Source organism: Episyrphus balteatus, chromosome 1 (genome assembly GCF_945859705.1).
Source record: "Episyrphus balteatus chromosome 1, idEpiBalt1.1, whole genome shotgun sequence".
Taxonomy (NCBI): domain Eukaryota; kingdom Metazoa; phylum Arthropoda; class Insecta; order Diptera; family Syrphidae; genus Episyrphus; species Episyrphus balteatus.
Window position 1 is genome coordinate 163,522,409 of NC_079134.1, and position 20,452 is coordinate 163,542,860.

Below are 20,452 nucleotides of genomic sequence, written 5' to 3' on the forward strand. Positions count from 1 at the left end.
TTACCACATATCACTGAAAATCACAACACATACAAATACTGCACAACATACATCACAACACACGTAAGAACAAACATCACCACACAGAGCACAACGCACTTGACAACACAGAGCAGAACACATTTCACAACACATCACACAGCCCAACACACATCACAACACACAGCGCAACACACAACACACAGCGCAACACACAACACACAGCACAACACGCAAAAACACGTAAACATCAACACACAAAGACAACACACACACATAAACTCAAAAGACAATAAGAACATACACAACTCACATCACTTTAATAAATCAATGTTTAAAACTCTTGAGTTTAGACTCATAAAAATACTAACAAAAGTTTTCATGATCCTGTGAAAAAAAAAACAAAGTCTTGTTCTATTTTTGTTGTATTGACTTGGAAAACTTTTTTTCCGGCTCAACTTTGATTTTGCTAACTGAACCGATAACTTCTTAGTTCAATTTCATAAAAATAAAACACATCACAACAAACAAATACACAACACAGAAATACATAATACAAAAATACACAACACAAAAATACACAACACAAAAATACACAACACATAAACACACAACATAGAAATAAAAATTACATAACAAGCATCATACAAACAAAATACACACAACTCAAAACACACAAACACACGGAAACACAACAGACACGGAAACAAGGCACACAGAAACACAACACACACAGCAACACAACAAAAACAACCCACGCACAAAAACAACAAACATACAGAAATAACATACCTACACAAACACAACACACACAACACATAAAAATACCGCACAACACACAAAATCAGAAACGCACACACTTAGGCCTACAAGCGATATTCTAAAGCATCAGTTTCATTTCGAAACCAATAAAAATGAAATAAAAACAAACATTAAAAACACTTTAAAGACGCAATTTAAAACATTTAAATCTTTTATCCTGAAATGAGTCATAAATATTTAACTAAACCGTAAAACTGTTAGTCAAACATTATACATACTTAATTTTATTGCAAAATAAGTGAAAATTTCTTCTTAATACTCTACAAAATGTCCTTCGGGAGTAACTTTTATGTACATACTTAAAAATTTAAAATAAAAAACAAAAAAAAAATTCATCAGGATTTACTTGAAATAACTTATTGACACACATTCCAAAGTGTCAAGGTTATTTGATTTTATTTCGTCTATCATTAAGGTTTACTTGAAAATTCTTATCGATTAAATCACGATACCTTAATTGCACGTCAAAAAATTGATTGACATTCTGACATTTAATAAAATTGAATATATTCTTTTCAACACCTCACTTATTAGTATTGACATAAATACATTCCTTGGGAGTTTGTCCTTCTGAATAAAAACAAACCCTCTCACTTATAAATTCTTGAAATCCAAATAATAATATCAATTTTTCAAGGATTTAACTTAGACATTTTTATATATCTTCCATAACTGTAACCTGTCAAGTCCTACAAAGTATGTGAAAACTAAGCTACTTTTTGTCCTACAATAAATTGATAAAAACCTCATAAAAAAGAATCTTCTTAAACATTCCTTCCTTACAAGTTTCTTAAACAGAGAAAAAAAAAGACGATAAAAAAATATAAATGTATATAATTTTATTTATAACCTAACAACTTCCTGGAAGAGAAGAAAAATCTCTCCCTTAAGGCAAAAATGGCCGATAAAAAGGTCATCCCATTTACACTTCTTCATAAATCTTTGATATAAAGTGTATTATGTATATTTTCATGTGGATTCTACACACTACACACATCTTATGTATATCCGCCCGCATGTTCATTTTACTTGCATAAAAGATTCGATTTGAGACGATATAGAAAAGTATAAGATACACCATCTGCCTTAAGCTAAAGATTGGGCATCATGTAAAAATTTTATGATCCTATAAATTCTAAATCAAAAAACAAAAAAATAAACAAAATAATATTCAGAAAATTTATTTATTTGTTTATTTCTAACCAAAGTAAATGTTTGAAAATTTATGCCGAATCAATGAATTCGATGAACCATTTTGTGTTTCCGTGATGTGTCAATACACAAGTGGTAGAAGGAAGGAATGAATCATAATTTTATATCAAAACGAAATGTTTGTTGTTGGTAGTTTGTTTTGAGATTAAACAACTTGAAAAAGTTGAGTTTTAGTTCAATAAACTGACAAATTGTATAAAAGGTCAAGTGATCAATTGTTGTTTTTTTTTTGAAATTTTCTTGTGTAAATTTGCATTTAGTAAACAAAAAAAATAAAATAATATTTTGTTTACAATCTCTTCTTCTTTTTGAATGATGTTTACTTACTACCCGTCATATTTTGCACTCAAGTACGAATTAATTATCAACTGATTACATAGAACACAAATATATATTTCGTAGCACCGCGCAAAGCTTTTTTTTCACATCATACTCAGATATTGGCAAACCGCGACATTATAAGGGAGGGAATTTCTTTCAAGAATAAATAAAGAAACAGTGCTGAAAATTAAACTTAGTATCATTTTGTGGCTCTCTAGAATATCTACATTTGATTGTAGGACCAAAAAATAATTAACAATATACTGAATGAAAACTTCTGGCGAAATGTTTTGGCGAAATACGCTTCCAATCAAAAATCTTCCAAAAATTTTCATCATTATTTACGGATTTCAAAATTGGGAGCGCTTCTATGGAACACATTTTCCCGGAAGTTTTCACTCAGAATAGGGTTTAGAATGATATGATTTTAGGGAAAACCGTATTCTTAGAATCAGTGGCTTAAAAGCCGGTGTTCCTCAAGAATCCATAGTTGGCCCTTTATTTTGCTTAATATAATATTAATTCTTTTTTAACTCAAACTAAACTATTGCAGACTATTCAATTTTGTAAATTCTAATTTCAGAAAAGTATTTTATTTCATTGAAATTGTTGATTGAAAGATCTTGAAATCTTAACATTAAAGTAACATTAAAGTATGGTTAACTTCTCACGGATTAATTACACTATCTGGGCTACAGTGGTTCTGCTGATGTCTGAAATTTGAAAACCGATTCAAATCAAATTTTGCTCAAAGAGTTCAAATAAGAAACCCTATTTAAGAACTTTGGTACTCTATTTTTTAAGATTATGTATTCGTAATTTAATGTTCCATACTTGCTGGAAAATTAATAAAATCTATTTTTCTTAACTCTTTCGAACCTAAGCTATGAAAATCAATATTAATGAATAGCTAAAAGTTATTTTCCAAAATAATAAATAGCAAAAATAATGTGTTAGGTACTCTCATATTACATGTAAGTAAAATACACTGCCTATGACCACCAAAAAATGTCGGAAAACTGAGAAAATAACTTTTTATAGAACAATAATGTTATGCAACTTCTTCTTAACCAAAAAACAAAACACTTTCTGGATTAAAATTTTTTATATCTTTTTTTGTCAAAATTATGACTATAAAAAAAAAAGTGAATTTCAGTCCCTTTTTCGATAAAAAAAAATAAAAGTATGATATTAGACTAACTTGTTTTACTTATCCATTAACTAGGCATTATTGTCTTTCAATTAAGCCATCGAATTCTAAAAAAATATTTAATGGAATAGTTTTTACGAATTTTTAAATATATGTTACATGAGAGTAACGCTAGTACCGAAAGGGTTTACTATTTTTTCTCAAATGTTTTGATCTTAAAATATTTTAAGTTAGAACTAAGATCTTTATTAGCCGAGATTGTTTGAATATCAAATTCAATGATGAAAAAGACGAGTTCTACAGAAAGTCGACATGAACTTTGAGAACGGTTTGGAAATCAAGGTTTTAAAAAACCAGAAAAATTAAACAAACTCTATGTAAAATTGTCTGGAATATATGAGAAAAATGGCGGCTTTAAGCTTCGGATATCTGGAAAGTACAATCTCTTAGCGTTTGCGTGACAAAAAATTTGAAATGAACAACTTGAAATCCGTGAGAAAATTATTTCGATTCTTAACAGAAAAATATCCGTCAAAATTCTAAAAGTGATTGTCTCAACTGTCCTTTGCATGGCATGGGTAAAAAAATTATAAAAATATAGGCCTTTAGTTTTTGTATGTGTTGTTTTCCTATTAGCTCAGTTCAGTTTTTTGACATCAAAAGTTCGCTTAATTCAATTTTGAACTTGAGATTGAGATACAAACATTTGAATTCTATTCTAAATTCTACAAAAAAATATATTTTGATACATTCAAAGAAGTTCGAAGCATCAGTTGAATTTAAAGCATGTATGTAAGAAAAATTAGTCTTTTAAAGCTTTAATCCCCCAAAAAATGAAAATTTTTAATATCAGTATGATTATCAATATCTTGATTAGAACGCACAACATTTTTGAGATATAACAATTTTCTCGAAAACAGCTCTAATGATTTCGATTAATTTGTGTATATAAAGTACACATAAAATGCAATTTTATTGAGACACAAATAAACTAAATTAAGAATGTCTATATACAAAAATCGTTAAACACTATAACGGGTCTGACAGAAAAACACCTTACGGTCGTGAGATTTAATCTCGAGTTTTTCGTATGAAGTAAAGAAAATATTTTTGTTTTTTAACTACCTACCTAAATTATTTCAATTTTAAAGTTTTTTTTCCAAGTTTTTTTTTCAAAATTTTGATTTTAAAAATTAATTTTTCAAAAACTGTGCCATAAAATGGCTTTGTTTAAAATTTTTGTAAAAGACTAGGGTTTTGGCTCTACAAAAATATATAGCACGTTATTGTAAGTAGAACCGTTGATTTTAAATAATTTTTCCAAAATAAGTCATTTTTTTTAATTGCCCCTCCCCGCTAAACGAGGGGGAATTGACCCCCCTCTCATACGATTTTTTTCTCTTCTCGACCTAGCCTACACGCTCTAGCTTTTTGGCACATTACTCCTGAATCACCCTGTATAAGTAGTTTGGACTACAAAACTCTAATATTGGAATGTTTTAGATAGTATTTGAAGAAACGCCAGAAGATACCATTTCGATTTCCCGAATTTTGTGTTTCAATTTGAAATTTTCTGAATCTGTCTGCAAAGAAAGTAGAAGTTTTCAACTTAAAAAAGAAATCAAAAAGTATTGCTCTTGCCTTGCTATAGAGGCTGCTTGTGTCCACAAAATTAGAATAACATAGGACTACTGAATTTACCTTTAATTTTGACTTAGAAATGGTGTACAGTACAGTAAAGTCGATTTAGGACATAAGTTAGTTTTAGAAATGTAGTAGGTACCTACATAAGTACCTACATAGCGATGTTCACCTGCGTTGTAAAATTAAAAAAAAATATCTTATCAAACTGCAGAAAACGTAAAGTGAATATTTTTTTATCCTTTAATTAAACAAATTACAAATTCAATTTTTGAAAATTCTTAAAAAACTAAAGCAGAAAAATATTTTTTTCACATCTCTGTAAAATTTAATAATGTACACATGCCTTTAAGCAAACAAAGTACAAAAAACTGTTATGGGGCGTTATTGAGGGGCTTTCGTAACAAAGTCTCAAGATAACAAAAATGTTTAATTTCACCCTTCCAGTTGTCAGTTTCTCCTTCTCCAAACACCTTCATGGTACTTGTTGGGACTGATAGATGGTAGCTATTTTGTGGTATTTTTTATTGCTACTATAGGGTTTATTTGGTTGAAAATTTATATTTACACTCTGATTAAATTCCTTTGATTAAAAATCTACTTGGCAGCATTGAAGGTGTATATGTAATCAAGTGTACCACATAACACATATAAATATTATGTACCACAAAGAAAAAGAAATTAAAAAAAAACAAAAAAAAAGACTACTGCACACTATATTGTGCTTATCATCACTCTGATATAAGAGTTAGAGAAAAAGAGGGTTGGTTGGGGTTTGGGGTAAAGACAAATGGGTTTTGATATGCGCCAACACTTATAATAGAAAATGTGTTTGTTTTGGTATTTTTGAGTCTTTTCGTATTAGGCGTTCATCTGTAGAGATTTTCGTGACACATGATGGAAAATAATAAACAAAACAAAGAATGAATAATAAAAAAAAAAAAAAAAAAACTAGAAAACCTTTCACATTAATTTGGAAAATGTTGAAAATTCTCTCAGGCAAACTTGTGTGTGGATATACAATATTTTGCCAGCTCAAAGACACTCAAAATGAAAGTACATTAGATTCTTCCGGAGAGAGGATTTTAAATGAAGATGAATCTTTTAAGTCGTTTTATGTTACCATTTGAGTTTTTAATTAGTTTTGATGGAAATATGAAGAGAATGAATTTATTTCATGAGTTTGCTGTTTTTTTTTTAACAGCTTGCAATTTAATAAAATCGTTTTGTTTTTTGAACTGATGTTTTCATGTTTAATAAATTAAAAGGGTATTTTTTTCAATAAAAATGCTTTCAAAACTTTAAATATTTATTATTATATTTGTTAAATCTAACAAATTAATTTGTTTATGATATTTTCCTTAAAGCAAACAAAAACGAAACAAAAATTATGCTTTATTGGCAATAATAAGCAATTAATATAAAATAAAATTAAGATAACAGTGTTGTATAGACATAAAAAAAAATATGTTCAATCTTCTTAGGTGGCAATCTTTTGGGGAATACAAAATTATAATACATTTCTTGTTCGTTTTAGTTGTCAAATAATTATTTTAGTTTAATTGGGGACTGAAATTACTTTTTTTTTTCATAAACCTTAAATCCAATATTTCTGAGATAAGACTGAATATTTTTCCTGATAGATAAAACTCGACATAAATTGAGATATTATGATTTTATTTGTGTTATCTTATCTAAGAAAAATTTTATGACTTGCATTGGATACAGGTTACCTGATTATAATTATGGTGTGCACATCAAACGATAAGGTATTACTTTAATGTTTGCTCAACCCAAACAATGTTTTTGAAGGGAAGTTTGATTGAAAACATTATTTCGCTTTCGGCTTATACCTTTTGTCTATTTTACTATGGGTTATTCTAAAAATCTTATATTCCAACTTGATACTTTTGATTCACCGCTTATGTACAGCTTAATTTTTTTCAAAAATTTCAGAAAGATAACAGTAAACGCTAAACAATCCTCTAAAATATAAAGTCACATTTATATTCCAAAAGTTTCCAGAAGAAAATGTACATAATCCACCCTCGCACCTGCTCCAAATCCAATGGTAAGCCCAAGCGGCGGCGGTTCCATGTCTCCCATCCGTTACTTACTGTTTAAACGGGGAGTTCCATGCCCCCAGTATGTAACTAACTGTTAGAAATCGAAATAAGGTCGATGTGGTCCTATTTCGCAAGGCGTTATTCTCGTTCATAGACGACTTCAGGCAGTGATTCTAAAATTTTCAAAATAACGTGGGGCTTAAGAAATTGACCTTATGATCAATTTATTATTGTTAACAAAAAACGTTGGTATTTAAATTATCTCGTAAATGAAAAATCTTAGAAACCGTTAACCACAAAGGCATTTAACATACTTACATACAATCTAGTTGCAAACTTTTTATTACTCATGATGTGTGGCAATATTTAAACGGTATTTTTCAAAGACAATTGGACAAAATTTTAAACGATTAAGTAAAATGCTTTTCAATTTAAGTATTTACTAAGTTAAAAATCAGTCCCGTTTTGACTCAGTATAACTTTCTAAAATGACTTCAGCATTTTACCAAGCCGTTAAAAATTTTACGTCATTGTAACTAATTGAATCATCAGTTGTAAGAATAGAATAAGTCCACTTTTTTTTCCGAAAATGACCACTTGTTGAAAATGGCGTCTTTAGACGTAGACACTTCTTTTAAGTAAAAAAAAAAAAATAATAATAATAATATTTTGGCTGTCGAAGTTACAGAGGGTGGAAAATCCCATAAGATTGAAGAAAGAATAAATCCAGGATTTATTCTGTTCCTAAGAATCGGAGATAAGGTACCTATTAAATGTTTGTTTGCATTTTTTATCTGAATGCATAGTATTTCAAGAGTATTGTGTGGGTTGGACCAAAATTGACAAAGTAGTAGTGAGAACCTATAGGTCAAACATCAGAAAAAAGCAGAAAAAAGAACCCGATTCAGTTTTTTGCGTTTTTTCCAACAGTTTTCCAAAGTGAACTTACTCTGTTTTTACAACTGATGACTCAATTGGATCCAATTGAGAGAAATTAATTGTTTATTAAGCCATTTTTTGCGAAATTCATTCACTAGGCAAAAAAGTGCAATCATTGCAACACACAAAATGGTCAAATAAAATGAAGATATTGCGGTCTATTTCAGTTGTGTGTATTTAAAAATAAAAATCACAACCTTCGATACCCAAAAATGATGAAAAAACCGCATTAAAAGCAGCTTCAATGAACGAATAAGGAATTACGATCACAACTTATTTGACAATGTTATAATCTGTTCACTTATATATGAAACGCTGAACAATGTTTTAAATTTGGGCAGAATAGTGTTTATTATGCTTAAAATTAACCATTTAAACCCTTCTTTAAGCCCTAAAATTAGGTAGGTATTAGGGACATCAAAATTCTTATCAACTGAAAAGAGAAAAAAGGACTTATTCCATAGAACATTAAAAAGATTAAAGATTTTACTGCTTAAGGATTTTATCAAAATTTCATAGTGTAATAATTATCTTCAATTTGAAAAAAAATTCTTTATACTCCTCACTTTTAGAAAAAACCATTCCATTCAGTTTTAAATCGCAGAAATTTCGCAGTCATTGGTATTGAACTAACCTTTCAAATATTTGATATCCTTCACCCAAATAAGACTGAGTTTCTAATTTAATTTTTTTTTTTTTTTTTTTCAATTTGAAATGCCACTTCTTTACAAACAAATCAAATTAACATTTCAAATCCAATCATACTTTTGGTTTAAAAACATTTTGGCATTGATTCTTAGTTCTTCGTCATCACTTCATTTTTTCCTAATTTGATTTTAACCGAGAGGCAAATTTTTAATTAACAATCCAATGAAAACCTAGATGTACCAGTAGAATTCTGTTTACTTTGATTTGATTAAATTAAAATGAACATCTTTCGTTCTTGTAACTCCAATCCCAAATTCCAAGGACTCGTCAAAATATGAAGGTTATAGCATATTAAACAATATTACCCCGAAGCTAATTTGAAGGATTTTTAAAAAGTTCATTCATTGCGTTTGAAAGCTATAATCTTAAACCCCTTAAGTAATGGTCATTGCTTTTGAATTTATTCTCCCCCCTTTTCAATTACATAGTTCTATTTTCTATTTTAGCACAACTATCAAATAAAATTCCATGCAACGCAGAAAGTTTATTGAAATTAAATCTCTATTACAAAGCTTGTATCTCTTTTTGTTCGTTTTTGTGTGTCGACTTCTACAGAACAATGTGTGCATGCAAAAATAAATAGAGCACAAGTATAACAAGTTACTTTAATAAAAACAAACTAAAAAAAAAACAACTTCCGCAGCACAAGCACATCACAATTGCCCTTTTTATGTCACGTTCAAAATTGTCCTCCTCCCTTAAATAGAGAGACACAGAGCGTTTATTCTCGCTCAATACAAAAACAACAAAAAAAAGAAAACAAATCCTGACCTTATTCCAATGTGATGTGTAACAAAGATATAAAATGAATATAATACCTACCTAACTCCCCCCTCGTCTCTCAACAAAAAGGAAACACAACCAATTATTTGCAATGAGAACGTATAGTCCTTACAAAAATCGACCTAAAGCTTCCAAAGAAGATGACAGTTCCATAAAATGAGTTTATATATAAAAACGAAATACAAAAAACCTGTCAATTGTCTATATCTATACAGTCCACACTGTATCTATCTACTCCTGGTAGTTCCACCTGAGCTCTCAACTTGACCGCAAAATCGATTTGTAAAAGAACTCAGCAGAAACTGAACTGAATCTGAATCTGAAATTATGCCAGAAGTAAAAGTAGAGAGATCCACTAAGAGTGGAGAGAACCTTTTACGGAAGGAAGCTTCGCAGAGAAGGGACCGGAAGTATACCTCCATTCATGTCACCATACAGTCAGAGTCACCAGATATACGTTACCTTTTCTATACAATCCGTACACATTCCATCTTTTGTCGCATATATTTTATTCTACTTTGTGAGGAGATAAAAAAAAAAGATAGATATGGAAAACAGGTTGCGTGCCAAATGCAAATGAACCAAACGTGTAAACCATTTCCATAGACAGAGATGGATTTCATTTTCAGTCAGTTCTTCTATATAAAAGTGATGTGATGCTATAAATACATGTGACGTTAGAGAGGAGTATAGACCGTAATTCCTTTATAGAACTTTTTTTTATGACTGTTTTTTTTTTTTGAAGAGTATCTAGCAGCATGTGGTTTTGCCATCTTTATAGACAACCACGACCGACAACGACAACAAAAAAAATAAAAAAAAACACCCAATGCTTTGATTGCCTTAAAAGAATCTCAAGATGTTCTCTCCTCTTTTCTCTCTCTGTAGGTGATGTGTGTCTTTTTATCTTTTACGGATAAAAAACAGCTTGAATATACATTTGGCCATGCAAAAAAGGCTTTCAAAAATAGTGCAGAGCCACTTTCATTAGAGTCTCTCTCTCTCTATGATGCCTGCCTTTCTTTTGTAATCTTCTTCTCCTATCCGGAATGTATAGTCATTAAAAGGCTTTAGTTTGTCTTGTTTATGAGTGGATGAGGCTATAGAGGGTATAGAGAGTATGTATATCGGTAAATTTGTTGTGATGTGACGTCATCAGGATGATAATATCCGAGACAGAAAGGAACCTTTTTTAGATAGTGTTTTGTCATTTTTGGCCTCTTTTCGATTGAATAATTTTTGGGTGGTTCCTTCAATCTCTTTCAAAAAGGATTTTTTTTATATATAAAAGACTACCTACTGTACCGTAACAAAAAAATATACTTTCAATGTCAGAAAAAAATATTATTGAGACTGCATCAGCACAAAAATTCATATCAAAAAGAACAACAAACTGGAGGAGAGGACTAAAAAAGGTAACGAAAAAAATACTGGCAATGCATCAATGACACTACAGTAAAAAATAAAAAAAAAAAAAAATGATTCTATACTTGAAGCTTAGTGTGCAAAATATATACACAATGCTAATCCTTTGAAGATGAAATTCAAGGAAGCAACTATCTCTACCGACCCGATATACAAACTATATAAGTTGAGATGTCAAAAAAACATCGAAACATGAGAGAGGACAAAACAAAACTGCAAAACAAAAAAAAATAAAGGAAAACTGAAAATGTTATTTTGATGATTATTGTAGTGTCTATACTTTTTGAATAAATGCAGTTTTGTGTCGTCCTTCTGTAGAAAGAAGGAAAAACCTTGGCGACAAAAACAAGGTGACCATGAAAGATAGACGGTAGGCTTATGTATGAACATGAAGGCAAATGTATTAAGCATTCCTATTTATACAAAAAAAGGTTATATTTTTGAATATGGCTGAAAAGTCCTTCAAAAATGTTTTTTTAGAGTTTCCAAGGTTTATAAATAACATCCAAAATGAAGATTTTTTGTTTTGTTTCATGGCAATTGTTTCAGACTTTATACCTGGAAACAATTTTGAAATCTAAGTTGAGTTTCAACGTCAATTCACTCCCTTAGATTTGTACCCCAATTTGACCAGGTTCATCATAGTAGAAATGAACCAGTAGCAAGAATGTTAAGAAGGGTGAATGTTCTGAGTAAAACATTTTTCTTTCTTTTTTTTTACTTGAAGAGGGGTGAGCTAATTTAATTTAATGACTTCTACCTTGATAGTGTCCCATTTTTATGGCTTGCCTCTTGATAGGCTGTCCCATGAAAAATTGTCTGGTTATAAATTGTACCCAATCCATCAATGCATCTTCGTTTATTTTCAATTTTTTAAATTTTGAATACTTTTTTCTTCTACTTTGCTTATTTAAAAAACTGCCTATGCCCAAAAATATTAACTTTCGAATACTGGCAAATGGAAAGTAAGTGATTTTTGCAGCGACTCCAATTGAATGTATTAAACGTAAAAAAAAAAACGGAGTAAAATGGTTTAGTTATTCATTCCCAATTTGGAGGTTTATAACTATATTCCACTGATAAAAAAACCAGAGCTAAAATAACTAAGCCAGAAGTACAAACCTTCATGTCCTGCAACGAATGATGTAGTTTTTGAATAAAATTAAAAACTTTTTTGTATTTGTGTTGAGAACCACCGTCAAAACTTATCCTATCTCAGTCGTAATTTCGGCAAGTACATTTTGCTTATCAAAACTAGAGGTTCCCAAACTAGTTTGCATTTCCCTAACTGACTGGATACAAAAATTCTCTTTTTTTTTTTTAATATTTTCAACTAAAACAAAATAATAATTTCCAAGCATGGAGGAAACGTTTGCTTAGAACTTTTTCAGCGTGAATTTTATGAATTTATGATGAATTTAAAGCACTATCCCTATGACTTTTCCATGTTTTGTTAAATAAACAAACATGAAGGAGTCATAGGCGCGACTGTTAATGGAGTTCTGCTTTAATAGTTTCTGTTTGATATCCTTTAAAGTAAACACCTTCTCTATGAAAATTAAATTTGAATGATATCTTCATACAATATAAAGTCCGTCAAGCTAGGATTCCAACTTTCAAGTAAAAAAAAATAATGCAAAACTTTATAGTCGAAGGAGTACTCTCAAAAATTGTTTGTATAAGCTTAAAATATAAAAAAAAGTCAATAACTATTCTAATAATTTGCTCTAAAAAAAACTTAATTTTCTAAAATCACCTTGAATAAAAGAACAAATGCTAATTTCCTATAAATTATGCCATAATCTGTTTTCGTTGAAATCAAATTATGTCATAATCTGTTTTCATTGTAGGAGATTTAATAAATATTACCATGCCAAAATTTGTCGGAGCCCATACAGTTTAAAAAAATTAATATTTAACGTTCAGTGTTGTCTCCGCACCTTCAAATCACTGTTAGCATCCTTCACCCTGCTAAATCCATTCTAAATTGGCTCTCCTTCTATGTTTTTTCGTTTCTTTTGGTCTGGTTTGAAAACTTTTCAAGCATAAGAGTCGAGGTTCATTCACTCTGCAGTTCTCAGGATTCTTAAACATTCAAAACCCCGATTAGTATTACGTCATTTAAAATATGGAGTTATAACATATTGAGCTAAAACACATCTGATTGCCACTTAAATGTTATACAAAGATTTAATCCTAAATATACTATTAAATTGTCTTTTTGTGATTGCCTTTAACTCCAATATCTTTTTTGTCTTTCCAGAAAACAACCAAAAACATTTGCGTTTGATCATTGTTTTTTCTCCATTGATCCAGAAGATGGTAATTTCGCTTCACAAGAAGATGTATTCGCATCAGTTGGACGAGATATTCTTGATAATGCATTCCAAGGTTATAATGCCTGCATTTTTGCCTACGGACAAACTGGTAATAACTTTTTAAAGAACTTCTCTTCATTCTTATTAATATACCTATATTTATTTTTTTTAATGTCCATAGGGTCTGGCAAATCATATACAATGATGGGAACCCAAGAGTCCAAAGGTATAATTCCACGTCTATGTGATGAGCTATTTGGATCGATCAGTACGAGAACATCATCAGAACTTTTATACAAAGTTGAAGTATCTTACATGGAGATCTACAATGAAAAAGTTCATGATCTATTGGATCCAAAACCAAACAAACAGTCGTTGAAAGTTCGTGAGCATAATGTTTTGGGTCCTTATGTGGATGGTTTATCCCAATTGGCTGTCACATCATACAAAGTAAGTTCTAAATTCTTGACTGAGAACCAAATTCTGTACTAAATTGATGCTTCTTTATTCTAGGATGTAGACAATCTAATGACAGAAGGAAATAAATCCAGAACTGTTGCTGCAACAAACATGAACGCTGAATCATCTCGATCTCATGCCGTCTTTTCGGTTGTACTAACACAAATTCTGACAGACCATGGCTCTGGTGTGAGCGGAGAGAAGGTCTCTCGCATGTCTCTAGTCGATTTAGCTGGTAGTGAGAGAGCAGTTAAAACTGGTGCCGTTGGTGATCGTCTCAAGGAAGGTTCTAACATTAACAAGTAAGATCCTTTATAGTCATTCTTTTGGAGCCATTGCTAATATGAAACCTCCTTTTATTCTAGATCACTCACAACACTTGGACTTGTCATCTCAAAGTTAGCCGACCAATCGATAGGCAAAAACAATCGAAACGATAAATTTGTTCCATATCGTGATTCAGTTTTAACGTGGTTATTGAAGGATAATCTTGGTGGAAACTCAAAGACTGTTATGGTGGCAACCATCTCACCGGCTGCAGATAATTTTGAAGAAACCCTCTCAACGTTGAGATATGCCGATCGAGCTAAGAGAATCGTCAACCATGCTGTGGTTAATGAAGATCCAAATGCACGAATTATTCGAGAACTTCGACATGAAGTGGAGACTTTACGCAATATGCTGAAACATGCCACGGTATTAAAGTCTCCATAAGTATGCTCCTTAATAGTTCTAACTTTTTTTTTTCCTTTGTAGGGTTCCCCTGTAGGTGATATTCAGCGAGTGGATATCCACGATAAACTAGCTGAAAGTGAAAATTTGATGAAACAAATTTCTCAGACTTGGGAAGAGAAGCTAGTTAAGACCGAACGAATACAAAACGAACGTCAACAAGCCCTAGAGAAAATGGGCATTAGTGTACAGGCCAGTGGCATTAAGGTGGAGAAGAATAAATACTATTTAGTCAATTTGAATGCAGATCCGTCCCTAAATGAATTATTAGTTTATTACCTAAAGGTATTATCAAATTCTCAGTAAAAATCTTAACCCAACTCAATTTTAAACACTCTTTCAGGAGCGTACATTAGTAGGTGGCCATAGCATTTCTGGCCAACAACCAGATATACAATTATCAGGTCTAGGTATACAACCAGAACATTGTGTTATTATAATTGAAGATGGTGGACTATTCTTGGAACCCATACAAGGTGCAAGATGTTTTGTTAATGGATCACCTGCAGGTGAAAAAACACCATTGCATCATGGTGATCGTATTTTATGGGGAAATCATCATTTCTTTCGTGTGAATTGTCCAAAAAGTGCCACAAATACAAATTTAAGCTCTGAACCACAAACACCGGCTCAGCTTATTGATTATAATTTTGCGCGTGATGAAATCATGCAAAACGAATTAAGCAACGATCCTATACAAACGGCTATAGCAATGTTGGAGAGACAACATGAGGAAGATAAGCAAGTGGCTTTAGAGAAACAAAGACAGGTAAGTAACAAATGAGTTTTGGAATTTCAATTTTGATTATCCTTTTTTTTTTTTTTTTTTTAAATAGGAATATGAACGCCAGTTTCAACAATTAAGAAATATTTTATCACCAAGCACACCATATCCACCGTATGCACCATACGATCCATTGAGATTGGGAAAAATTACACCCAATACACCAACTTCACAAATGAGAGTTGAAAAATGGGCACATGTAAGTAAACAAATATATTTTTAAGCAATATTAAATGTTTTAAAATTTTGATACATACAGACGAAAATCGCTTTCGTAACCCAAATTATCAAAAAATTTTATTTAAGACGTTGAAATTTTTAAAAACCCAATACTTTTCAGATATTTTGTACACTCTTCTTAGATTTCGGTCTTTTACAAATATTATTTTTTGGTTGCTCAAGAGTTTGAGTTTCTAAGCGCGCCTAGGACTGACTAATTCGAATATTCAGCCAGATTTAAACTTACGGAGCAGAATTATTGCTTTTAAGTCTATTTTAGGCTTCACTTTCACTTTCTGTAAGTTCATGTGCATTTAAAACCACCTTTTGTGTACTGAATTAATTGGACCATTTATTCTTTCTACAATGTTATTATGAAGAACACCGTACACATGTTTGACCATTTCGTGTACTCGTTCATTTCCCCATAAGCCACCAATATAAACTTGAATCTATATAAGAGTGACTATGAGATCAATGTTCCAACTTGTGAGTTCCTGTCGTCACTATTTCACCAATTAGTGCGATCTGTATGCCATTAAATCGAATGAATTTCATGGCATCCTGGCTCCTCCAATAGTTTCAAAGTCTAAAATACTTTGAAAAAAATCGGCTCTCCGTACGTTAGTCTAAGACATTGGAGCGTAAGAGGTAACCGATTTATATTAATATTACAATGAGGTCCATTTATATCGATAACAAACATGTAAGTCTACCGGCTTGTATCTGTGCCGGTTCTAAGAAAAAGTGCAGTAATAGTGCATTTTTTTTTTAATGATTCTGGAACCAAACAAATTGTTTGGCCCTACAACAGTGGATCATACCCTGCTCGGTCTAGTATTTTTTCGATTGAAATAGCTATAAGTCGGAATCGATAAAAAGGCGTAGGTTTGGCATTAAATTCTGAGTTTTTTTTTTTTCGAGAATGTAAGCGCCTGCTTAGTTCTTATGGTTTTGATGTTTAAAACCTTTCCCACCGCTCACTTATAAGATAAACTATTTAATTGTTTAATTTCTAAGCCCCAATTAAACATGAAACTTTTTTCATACGATTGTTATTGCATTAAGATACTCATTTTAATTTATTTTATTATTTTTAGGAACGCGACGAAATGTTTAAACGTTCGCTTGGCCAGTTAAAAACCGATATAATGCGTGCAAATGCTCTAGTCCAAGAAGCCAATTTCTTAGCCGAAGAAATGGAAAAGAAGACCAAATTCAGTGTTACCCTCCAAATTCCACCAGCCAATTTGTCTCCAAATCGAAGGGTGAGCTCATTTTCTAATTTAACTAATCATAAACAGCGTCCCTAATGTATATTACTTTCTTTCCTTAGCGCGGAGCGTTCGTAAGTGAGCCAGCAATTTTAGTAAAACGTGTCAACTCTGGCAGTCAAATCTGGACAATGGAAAAACTTGAAAACAAACTAATTGACATGCGTGAGATGTACCAAGAGCACAAGGAGCATGTACTCTCTGGTTTGGTAAGAATTGAACAATTCTATTCTATTTGTTTGTTTCTCTTTTATTTTATAAATTCATTTGTTCATTTTCTATCTCTCCATTATATATAATCCAATTCATAAAATCTAATAAATAAAAATCACTTTTCATCATTAACAAACAAATTAAAAAACACGCTGCTTAATCAATCACTAAAGCCAATGATTGAGGCTTTAAGTGACGACGAGGACAACGAAGAGGTAATTTCGATCAATTTTGTTCACCCACCCACAAAACTCCACTCATCTCATGAATGTATGTATGCAAACAATTTTTTACAAAAAACCTCCTTCTTTTTTTTCAAGGAGGGTGGACCACAGAAGCCATTAGATCCATTTTATGAATCACAAGAGAATCACAATCTCATTGGAGTGGCTAATATATTCCTTGAGGTTCTATTCCATGATGTCAAATTGGATTATCATACGCCTATTATTAGCCAACAAGGTGAAGTCGCTGGACGACTTCAAGTGGAGATATCACGCATAGCCGGACAGCTGCCGCAGGATCGAATGTGTGAATCGGCTTCTGATAGCTCCACTGATTCGCGAGACGATGATTATGATCCAAGTGATCCAATGTCAAATTCGATAACATGTCGAGTTACTATAAAACAAGCATCTGGCTTGCCATTGTCACTGTCGAATTTTGTATTTTGCCAGTACACTTTTTGGGGGCACCAAGAAACTGTTGTGCCAGTTATAAATGACGAAGTGTTGCCCACTTCTGATCAGAATAAGTCGTTCAATTTTGAACACACCAAGGATTTTACTGTTTCGATAAATGAAGAGTTCCTTGAGCATTGCATAGAGGGGGCATTGTCTATTGAAGTATGGGGACATCGAAGTGCTGGATTTTCAAAGTCCAAAGGCTGGGAAGTTGAACAGCAACAAGCTAAGGCACGGTCCTTAGTCGACCGTTGGGCTGAGTTGTCACGTAAAATCGAACTTTGGGTCGAGATTCATGAATTAAACGACAATGGTGAATACTCTCCAGTAGAGGTGACCAATCGAAATGAAGTTCTCACTGGTGGAGTTTATCAGTTGAGACAAGGTCAGCAGAGACGAATCCATGTCCGTGTAAAGCCTGTACAGAACTCAGGAACTTTACCAATAATTTGCCAGTCGATTGTGAATATTGCTGTTGGAAGTGTAAGTGTACGATCAAGATTACAGCGCCCTCTTGACTCCTATCAAGAGGAAGATTTAACAGTTCTACGAGAAAAATGGAGTGAGGCATTGGGCAGACGACGACAATATCTCGATCAACAGATACAAAAACTTATCAAAAAAGAAGACAAAAGTGAGGAAGAACGTGAACGCGAGCTGAGCTTGGTTCATCAATGGGTATCGCTGACAGAAGAACGCAATGCCGTGCTTGTCCCAGCACCAGGATCTGGAATTCCTGGTGCACCAGCATCATGGGATCCTCCAGCTGGAATGGAGCCCCATGTACCTGTTCTCTTCCTCAATCTAAATGCTGATGATTTATCAGCACAAAATACAAACGATGAATTCTCCATTGCTGGTTTAAATTCAATTCTATCCAAAGAACATGGTCACAAGTTCTATACACTTCAGATATTGCAGCATTTAGACAAAGACGTCTGTGCAATTGCCAGTTGGGATTCATCGATGCACGACAGTCAGTCACTGAATCGTGTTACCGATGCAAATGAACGAGTCTATTTGATTTTGAGAACTACTGTCCGTTTGTCACATCCAGCTCCAATGGATTTGGTGCTGCGTAAACGATTAAGTTTGAATATATACAAACGACAGAGTATTACCGATAGGCTGAAAAAATTCCGCCTTGTTAGATTGGAAAATGCTATTGCATTAACGGGGGTAACTTATGAAGTGGTGTCAAATATTCCCAAAGCATCAGAGGAGCTAGAAGATAGGGAGTCATTGGCACAATTGGCTGCTAGTGGAGATGATTGTTCAACTAGCGATGGAGAGACTTATATTGGTAAGTAAAATGAAAAGGATTTCGAGATCGTAATTAATACTTGTTTTTTGTTTTTTCTCACAGAAAAATATACAAAAGGAGTCTCCGCAGTGGAGAGTATCCTAACCCTGGACCGTTTGCGACAGAACGTGGCTGTAAAAGAACTTGAAACCGCCCACGGACAGCCACTGTCAATGAGGAAGACAGTCAGTGTACCGAACTTCTCTCAGGTAATAAATGCAAAACACATTTCCTTGTCCAGCTCAAAAAGCTTCACAAGAGTGTGCTCTTAAATATACACAAAAATATTGCTCATCATTTAGAAAACAAATTTAAAAAATAAGAAGAATTTCACTCTTGCTCTCGGTGTCTTTCTCTTGTCCAGTTTTATTCACAAAATCAATTTTTTTCGTTATTTTCTGTTTCTTCACTGCTTTCACACTTTGTACTTCTGTATTTTGAAAAATTATCAAAAAAAACACAAAAAACAAAAAAACTTGTGTTGTCTATCTGTGTTTTTGTTGTGTCCCACATATATCTGAAACTCTGTCGTTTCTATTCGGCCTTACTACAACTAACTACTACTCTAACAACAAAACAAACTACTAACTCTCCTAAATAAAGGCCGTGAAAGACACAGCAGCCACTGGTGGTGTAAGTATATAATATAAAGCTCTTCATCTCTCTGTGTAAAGAAAAAACTACTTGTTGTTGTTGTGTCCTTTTGGTTTTATCATTTTTTTATTGCTTAGCTTCCACGAAATGAAAAAAAAAATAAATACACACATACAGACGCCTCTTTGTGGAATGTGTTCTTAGAAATTTTCGTTTTTGTGTTTTTGCTAGTGAAATTTGCAATTGATTGATTTGGAACGTAGTTGCAGTTTTATGCCTTTTCCCCAAATGAAACTAATATTCAATGTTTTTTGTGTCTAGATAATGCGATTCGATGTGTCTATGGAATCATTGATCAATGTTGGACGTTCAGAATCGTTTGTGGATCTTAACAATACAGACTTTTCAAAGCAATTTTTATCACAATCAGGTAAGGCATTCATCTAATCCGTTTTAAATGAAGTGATTTGTATATTTTATTTATATATGTACAGGTCAACAAGGAACTCGAGACTTTGGTGTACGTAATCGACATAGTTTTGGTGGAAAGGGTTCCAATGATGATTCACCAGGCAAACCCTTTGGCATAGGTATGAATATGCATGTTCTTAAGCCTTATACTATTTGTTGTATATTTCTATTTTAATTTATTCATTTTGCTATAAAAACTAAAAGAAAAAAAAATAGAAAAAAAAAGTATCAAGAGCCCCACAAATTCTATTTAAAAAACAAAAAGATACAAACCCTTACTTACCATAGCTATATTATAATGGTTAGCACAATAATTTCTAGTATGGTTAGCTTTACTTATATTAATTCTTTAAAAG

General features: G+C 32.1%; 1 protein-coding gene across 10 annotated transcripts in view; it reads left to right on the top strand.

Moving 5' to 3' along the window:
- The window catches only part of LOC129907799 (kinesin-like protein KIF13B), a 65,036-nt gene that overhangs the window by 31,065 nt on the left and 13,519 nt on the right, over window positions 1-20,452 (top strand). For 3 of the 10 annotated variants that reach the window (XM_055984175.1, XM_055984176.1, XM_055984181.1), the window contains exons 3-17: window positions 13,310-13,473; window positions 13,546-13,814; window positions 13,878-14,125; window positions 14,189-14,519; window positions 14,580-14,840; window positions 14,899-15,324; window positions 15,392-15,538; window positions 16,659-16,826; window positions 16,895-17,041; window positions 17,219-17,260; window positions 17,366-19,031; window positions 19,095-19,240; window positions 19,635-19,664; window positions 19,947-20,055; window positions 20,120-20,215. In XM_055984175.1, the coding sequence (XP_055840150.1) occupies window positions 13,310-13,473; window positions 13,546-13,814; window positions 13,878-14,125; window positions 14,189-14,519; window positions 14,580-14,840; window positions 14,899-15,324; window positions 15,392-15,538; window positions 16,659-16,826; window positions 16,895-17,041; window positions 17,219-17,260; window positions 17,366-19,031; window positions 19,095-19,240; window positions 19,635-19,664; window positions 19,947-20,055; window positions 20,120-20,215 (4,250 nt within the window). The remainder of the gene's footprint in view (window positions 1-13,309; window positions 13,474-13,545; window positions 13,815-13,877; window positions 14,126-14,188; window positions 14,520-14,579; window positions 14,841-14,898; window positions 15,325-15,391; window positions 15,539-16,658; window positions 16,827-16,894; window positions 17,042-17,218; window positions 17,261-17,365; window positions 19,032-19,094; window positions 19,241-19,634; window positions 19,665-19,946; window positions 20,056-20,119; window positions 20,216-20,452) is intronic. The other 7 variants (XM_055984178.1, XM_055984182.1, XM_055984179.1 and 4 more) reach the window with 4 other exon arrangements.